Source organism: Numenius arquata, chromosome 2, assembly GCF_964106895.1.
Source record: "Numenius arquata chromosome 2, bNumArq3.hap1.1, whole genome shotgun sequence".
In the NCBI taxonomy this organism is placed as follows: domain Eukaryota; kingdom Metazoa; phylum Chordata; class Aves; order Charadriiformes; family Scolopacidae; genus Numenius; species Numenius arquata.
The window spans coordinates 108,081,976-108,090,369 of NC_133577.1; the positions used below are offsets into that span (position 1 = coordinate 108,081,976).

General features: G+C 39.6%; 1 protein-coding gene across 1 annotated transcript in view; it reads right to left on the reverse strand.

Annotated features, from left to right (window-relative positions):
* Positions 1-7,170, reverse strand: part of ATP6AP1 (ATPase H+ transporting accessory protein 1) — a 54,872-nt gene extending 47,702 nt beyond the window's left edge. Inside the window, exon 1 of the mRNA XM_074168283.1 lies at positions 6,587-7,170. Within this exon, the coding sequence (XP_074024384.1) occupies positions 6,587-6,702 (116 nt within the window). The 5' untranslated portion in view covers positions 6,703-7,170. The remainder of the gene's footprint in view (positions 1-6,586) is intronic.
* Between the last annotated feature and the right edge of the window lie 1,224 nt (positions 7,171-8,394).

Genomic DNA, 8,394 nt, shown 5'->3' on the forward strand with positions numbered 1-8,394 from the left:
GGTCCTAGATGTCTTGACTAAGGTAATATTGTCAATCTGTAGAAAACCCAGAGCCTGGAGCTGAATCTCCCAGCTTTCCTGAACACACATCAGTTGCTTAGGCCTGAGAAATCAGGTATTCCAGACCCTCTAAATGGTTCTTATTACAAAGAAGAAAATAAAGAGAATTGCTGTGTGCTGTAGCATCAGCTATTATATGATTGCAATTTGGTGAAGTCGAGAAGCTTATTAAATTTTCGAACCCAAAAGCAATTTGAAAATGACCCTTGCACAGCAAGCTTTTCTGAATGAAAACAATCTTCGCGGTCTCTTACGGTGGAGGCAGAACAGGGGTAATGAATACATAGGGGGCTTTCATTGTTGTTTCTCAGGTAAGGGAAATCTATATTTCACTTCAAGACTCCCCAGTAATTCCAATGAAGACTGCTGAGGGTGAATCAGAAGTGTCACACTGCACCCACGGCAGAGATTAAAGCAGAGCAGTCCCGCAATCCTAGATACCTCTCTCCCATCAGAGTTTGGGGTTTGGGAGAGTGTTAGAGCAAACAGTACATATGGAAGATTCTTTCAGGACAACATATTGCAGATATTAAAATTAAATTCTAGTAGATCTTCTGTCTGTTGCTTTTCAAGCTTTAGAAGTTAACCCTGCTGTGCAGGAAAGAAATTTTTTCTATTTGGTAGAAATGATCATTTCATATTTTCTTAGCTTTGCTCAGGATCTTCATTTCTTTATCAGTTTGTGTTTGGAAATCCATATTAATTTATATTTGTGAAGCCAAACATTCTAGAAATTGTAACAGATATGCCTCAATTTTTCAGAAAAGTCAAACCTCGCAATCTCAAATATTTAGGTATAATCTTTAATAATAAGATATTTGAAAACTCAAAAACTCCCAAAGATTCTGAATGACTATTCGGGAACTGACTTTCATACTGACTTTATGCATTGCATGGCTACACCAAAATACTAATGATATTAAAGGCACAGAAGATAGTTTAGATTAAGAGATGTTAAAAAATGGCTTGTGTGAAAGAAAATCATAGTAAATACCATGGAATATTTATTTTAAAAACTAAATAAATAAATTGTTTTCATGCTAATATTAGGAAAAAAATGAAGATTTGAACAGCTTTTGGGACTTGCAATTAAGAATAATAGATAACAGAAAGCACATGAAACAAAATGAAGTTATTTGCAGCAGCACAATGGCAAAGGATTCTGTTGTGAACTCAAAACCTCAGAAATTTAATGATCCTGTTTTAAAGCCTACTTGCTTCTAAGGTATTCACTGTTCCTTAAAGCAGCTCTTATTAGCTATCTAACCTTGAAAAGCACCTTTTGTGAGATTTTTTAGCTTCCAAGCAGTCAACTTCACTAACTACAGCATCATCGTTGGAAAAAGAAATCCACATCAGCTAGTTAATAATTCTACTATAGTGCAGCATTTCCCTAATCCTTATATTCACCATATTATATACACATTTATTTTGCTTCTTTTACTTAGTCTGCTGAGCACTGTGCATGGCAGCAGGCAAAGCTACACCCCTCATTGAATGGGCTGCCTCTATCAGCTGTGTGCAACAATATTCTCACCGTGATTTAGATGGGAAATGTCAGTATGTTTTCCTAACTGGTTTACAGGGAACTGCAGAGTGAAATGGAGATACGTGACTGCCACTGATCATGCATCGAGGCTAAGCTGAAGGTATGCTGTCCATCCCTTTGAACTCTTCACCTCAAGCAGGCAGCAAAGGATCAGTGAGGGACGGCGTAGGATGAAACAGGCAGAAGGCCAACACACATATTGATTGCTGCTATTGATTGCTCACATGAAACTTTATGTCCAAAGATGCTCAGCCTTGTGCAGTCATCTGCATGCCAAGCACATCAGACTTAGCCTGCCCACCGCAGAAGCGTCCTGGGTCCTCAGCCGTGGGGGCTCATAATGACGAGCGTCTCTGCTAATGTATGCGCTTTCCTGCTGGCTGAAAAGAGGGAAACATAAAACCCAACTGCTCCCTCTTACCTCCAATAGCCAGAAAATGCACTACAGAAAGAGAGGAAAGTATTTTGCTTCTTTCTCATGCCTAACTGCTCTGACATGAGAACAAGTTCAAGCACACAGATTTTTCTCTGACCAGAGCTCTTTCTAGGTAAAACTGGGATTTGAACACGTACTTATTTTTGATGGAAGCAAAGATTTCAACATTTCTTGTATCTGGACCTCCCAGAAGGGCTACAGTAAGATAACAGGACTTCTGTCACTCTGACTTGTGATCTTACATTCTTGCTTCATAGCTGGCTTCTCAAGTCTTTCCTACAAGTTATTCTTGTCATTTTTCTCTTTCAGTTACCTTATGAATACTGTATAAGAAATAGTATTTTCTCCTGCACAGCAGAAGCAAACAAGCTAATTAAAATATTTGGAAATTACCTTCAAATACCACTTTTACTCACAAAGGTCATGTCACCATTACTAGTACCGGCAGTAGAATGAAAACTCATCATCACAGGAAAAAAAATCAAAAAGCTACTCAAGCATGTTAGCACTCATTATCTCTGTAGAAATCCAATAAAGTTGCAGCTAAAACAATTTTGTTTCCACTGTATCCTTTTTATTTCCACCTTCTTTCAGTAGATTTTTCAGCAAATTCCTTGCAGTTTTAAGAAATACTGCAATTTGGCATTAATGTCTTCTCAAAGTCACTTACAATCTGAATTTGGCATCATAGACTCATAGAACGGTTTGAGTTGGAAGGGACCTTAAAGATCATCGAGTTCTAACCCCCTGCCATGGGCAGGGACACCTCCCACTAGACCAGGTTGCTCAAAGCCCCATCCAACCTGGCCTTGAAGAGATTTGTCGGAACAAGATTCATTTCCCAATATAAGCATAGCATAAATGAAGGTAGTAACATATTTTCAATGACTGTAGGCAAAAATCATTCCTAAAACAAACGCATGAGGGGGCAATCACAAAAGCTAATTGTAATGAATTTATTTCCTCAGGCTACCTCTCTAATCAATGGAGGGAAAGGAATTCTTTTGAATATTGGTTCAAAATGGCTAAATCAAGTTTCTTCTGTGAACCATATGCAAGAGAAACCTCGCCATCTCTACTGCTTTGAAAAGCAACCAGAAGATATTAGTTTAAAGGCTAATTTAAAATAAAGGTTAATTTTTCCATGCCAAAGTTATTTGGAGAATGTCCACCGATGTATTAGTTTGTGAAAAGCAGGACACTGTGACGTACTGAGCTATTCCCATTTCATATTTTTCCTGAGTTCAATGGAGAAAAATGTGTTTGGTAGAAAATTCTTATTTTTCTCAAAGTACAGATCTGCATTTTTCTTTCTAGAGGAAAGAGGTATTTGATTTACTAATGTCCCTGTAAGGATTTATATCACACTTCCTTTATGCTTTGCACACTGCATGTGTTCATCATCTGTATCTGACATCTAACATTATCTTCAATAGCATGATTACAGTACGATAATAATGCATAAAAGAGAGACCTTAAAAGTGTTACATTTTTCTAATATAGCTGTCTGACATACGGCTTCACAAACACTGGCTAGTTCTAAAGAAGAGCAAAATGTATTACCCTTCAACTATTCGATATGATATACTCACAGATAAGCTGGGAGAGGGTGATGGAGTAAATCAGTCAATCTTGGCTTCTGTTAATCAGTGCATCACTGAAGTTTTAAACTGGTGGGACAAGTTTCCACAAAGTGAGTAGAAATCCACTGATAATTGCTGCACTTTAGTTACACTTCCTAAAACTCTTAATAGTAGTTTCCAGACTCCATAACTGCAGACCTTGCCTCACTGCAAAGTACCAAGATGTGAAGCATGCAGTAAAGGGTTAGCAAACCTAAAGTTACTGTTACTGTTTCTTTATTTTATAAAAGAACATAAATCTCCTTTCCTGGTCCTTCACTGACATTCACCAAAACTAATTTCTGCCCCACAAGAACTTCACCTTTCAAAACTGCAAAGGTCATGGTAGGAGGAACAATTAGTCCAGAAAATGTTCTATTTCTGTAAACATGAAACTGGTTTAATCAGTCCACTCGCCTGATTTTTCTTGCTCTAGATTTGTATAAACCTGATCCATCTGCAGTACAGCAAGTTGCTAATTACGTCTTGCTGGAAAGTTTGCTCTTATGACCACCTTGGATTAACTGATAAGATTTGGCTTATATTGACAACAGGTCTGTTGTTATGTAAACTAGGAAGCAGGACAAAGGAAGCATTGATCATTGCTTAGACTCTTAGGATCCCTTTTATCCTAAGACAAAACTCTCTCCAATATTTACTTTGCTTTTAAATACAGAGGTTTAGTACTCATACATACGCCTGTGTTGTATAAAACTGAACAGATTAAGTATTTTGAATATAAAAAAGCCTTGATGTTGAGATATCTGTTTATTTCTTTCAGGTAAAAGAAAAAAAAAAAGGTCAAAATTACCTATTCAAATTTTATCAGAGATTGCAGATTCCTGTAGCTCCCTGGGGAACACAGGTTCTGTTTCTCAAAATGCTTAAGAGATGGGTAGACATATGTCAAAGCTGGTATTAATTACTGCTGGGAAAAGGATGCAATGTCCAGGATATGTATGAAAGAAACACAACCAACACCTCCCACACGTCTGTTTTCTGTGGCCCTCAACATTACCGCATCACATATGAAAAACCAGAAATGTAGCATGCTTCTCTATATGGCACTATACATAGAGAAGGATCTCCTCAACAGCAGAATCAATCTAATTCCTGATGTTCATAAAAATTCTGAATCCTCCTATTGCTGTCTTAAGATTACCACATTAAGGAGCAACTGAAAAAGAAAAAAGAAAAAAAAAAAAGAAAAAAAAGAAAAGGAAAAAATATTAACCGGATTTAACTCTCAGACTTAAATTTTAATAAACTTGCCTAAAGACAAAGTTTTACACTAGGATAAATGATAGCAGAATTTTGTCTAATTCTTGTCCTAGCAAGATAATTCATATTGTCTCAAATGTGTTGAAGAACGGCTCAAAGCCTCATGAAAGGCAGAGTGAATCCAGCGCAACCAGTTGAAAGGATAATTGCCTCCCAAGAAGCCATTGGTTTTGTTCCTTTCCCAGTTTATGGAAGAATAAATCACAAGTAACACTCTGGGAATTAACAAAGCAATAAAGATACGAAAGAACCAAATCCCATGAGTCCAGACCTGACAAGAGTTGATGACCAAAGGAGTTCAGAAGCAGAACTCCCCCCTCCCAGGCACCCACAGCTTGGTCACACCAGCAAAGGGACCCAACAGGAATCCCCGTCACTGCAGCCCCTTCTGCTCATCCTGACAGCAAAAGTGAGGGTTATGCTGTGCACTGAGGCTATGTGTGGTACAGGAAAGCATTTTATGTTTATGAAGTCACCCAGCCGGACCGTGACAAATTCTGAATACTGTTGGCATTATGGTTTATTTGTGTTAGAGAAATGAATAAATACCCAGCTAAGATCAGGCCTGGTGACCTAGCTACACCACATTGTGTTTGCTGAGGGTATGAGATGAACTCTCCACAAGAGAGTTTACAATTTAGATAAACCATGTTAAGAGCGTGGAGGATTTAGAAATTAGGAAGTGAGAGAGTCAAGTGATTTACCCAGGCCAAAACACGCCTTGGGCAAACAGAGAGTACAGCAGATCTGTTGTCGCCTTCCCACTCAGAACAGGACTTTGCCCTTACCCCATCCAATCAGTCCTGGGATCCCATAAGCCCCCCAGGAGCCTTTTCAGACAAATCTCTGACATCAGCTGACTGTATTTTTGGGGCACCAAGGTGCGTGCCCTACAGAGACAGCCGTTTGAATAAGCGGCGCAGAGTCCTCTGACAACTTTACATATCCGGCGCCCCACCGGAAGGTACCGCGTTGCCCAAGCTGCTACATTTCTGGAAATCTCAAGTAATTATATAAAATCCTTAAAGTCTGCATGAGTGAAATTCCTGGTTGGAAACAAAGAGGTCTATATCTGGCTCTTTCAAGACAGGTTCAGAGTTTTATTTCATAAGTATATGCAAACCCCTGAATTTCATATGGCTCTGCATCCGCCAAGACTGCAGTTGTTTCTGATGTCTATACATACAGTAGTGTATTCTATTAAAAAACCTGCATTAAGAGAACATTAAAATGAAAAATCAGGATTCAGAAGTTAGTAAATGCAAGGATTAAGGTTGCCTACGCAGTTTTTGGTCAGGTCCTTTTTGTGAGACTGCCTTATGTTGTGCCTTTAAGTCACAACAACTCTAACAGTGGAGTTCAAGGTTGCCTTAGCGTGAATAAAGCATATCTACTTCAGTTTTGAAGAATATGGGCTTTATTTAGTTCTTACTGTCCAGCTTAGAACACTAAAGTTATAAATAAAAATGGGAAAATTCATCTGTTAGATTGTTCGATTGCCTAGAGGCAAATTTATTTATTGGGTAATTTTATTTGTCCAGAGTTTATTTACCACAACTGGTGATACACAGTACGTTCTGCACACACACACAGAGAGCAATAGCGTAAGTAGAGATACCCTTTTATCAGATTTCTTACCTCTGAGTTGACCAAAGCAGCATCGGTACATGGTCCAGCGAGAGAGCGGTTTCGAGGAGCAGGAGGGCGAGGGTGCAGAGCAGCGGGGCTGGAGCAGCGGAGAGGAGCTGCGTCATGACTCCGGGCAAGTTCGTACGGAACTGGGCAGCTGCAGAGGAAAGTCCCAGCGTACCCACGGCTGCGCTTTCCGGTTCAGTTGCAGCTATCTGGAGTCAGCCGGGCTGCTGGCTGTTACTCCACTCTGTAACGGCAGTGGGGATTTCCAAAACACGGACTTCCTTAGTTTGAAGTCAGAAGTTATATGTATTTTTAATAACTTTCAGTTTTGTGATTGAAGCAGCTCGTAAAACTCTCCCGGTGTCAGCACAGACAGATCGCTCTAACATTCTTGTACAAGGGAGGGTTATGAAGTTCAAACTCCTGTCCTATTGTTTTCTAACTCCCTGATAACTGCAGGCTGATAATAGAGTTGCTCAATTTTAAAATGGAGTTACAGAAAAGTTTTCTGTGCTGCACAAAATGTATTCTGCAGAACTTCTGTCTTCTTCCCCTGCTGCATATTATCATGTCCCTCAGCTTAGCTCTTTCACATGTATTGAGAGCTGGTGTCACACATTTGGGTGTTGACAGGTTTGAAATCTGCAGTACATCTATCTATTGCAGATTCCAGCAAGAAGGAAGAGAGTGAGAAAATAGTACTTTTGGAGTGTATCCACTGAAACATGGAATTGTTAAGCTGCCTTTGGCATGGAGCGACGCTGTCCCAAAAATCAAAAATATCAAAAGTCAGGAGCAAATTATAATCACTTCAGAACCTGACGTGACTTCAGTATTTCACAAGTCTCATGCGGGATCAAAATAGTCATAGATAATTTCATCATGCTGAGAAGCAAGTTCCTCCAGCATACTTTTTTGTTCCTGCCAAGCACTGAGCTGTTTCTGCACCGTGTGACTGCATTAGGCAGCAGCAGTCACCCCACACGTGGTCGGCGCAGGGCACGGATGCCGCTTCACAGTCACATGTTAGGAATAATACAGGGGGGGAAAAAAAGTCAGCTATGTTAAAATGAGTTGTGATAAGGGAAAAATAAGGAAGCACAATGACAATTGTAAGAGAAGACATAAAAGGATGTCAGAAGACATGCACTTCTGAATCTGAACACACGTAGCTTGATTAATTAAATACATTTGCCTGAACTCACAGCACACTGTTACAGCGCCATTGTCTAATATAAGGCAGTTTTGGTCATCACTTCAATCTGAAAACAGATTTCTGAGACAAAAATAATAATTTTGAGGGAAGTAATAAACCCAGTCATCTACAGGTTCCTTTTCTTCGCTTTACACAACGCTGAAGTTAACCCTTTAATTGCTCTTTTTCCTCTTCTCCTCAGAGCTATATGAGAAATCCTTCATCTCCCTTTTCACAAGCCGCTGTTTGTCTGTCTGTGTAAGGGGGCGTTCAGAGGCAGCAATCCCGGGCACAGAGACAGGGTGGAAGGGGGATGGCCTAAGGAGATTTTAGTAGGAGTTGGAATAGCTCGGTCAACACAAGCAAAATACTTTGTAATTCTCAAAGTTGGTGACTTTTCCATGGTAGAAAGTGAGAGATCTGGTTTCTCACATAACTCTCCAGAATGTTCTTGCCAGTTTTTCTGCGCACCTCCTACCCACAAAGCCAACGGACTGCAATTCTTCCTGTGTGCTTACAATTAACCTTCATATAAGAAATGAACTGAAGGTCAGCATTATGTAAATCGAGAGTGCACAATGTGGTTGCCACAGAATGCTAAACGAATCACAGGATT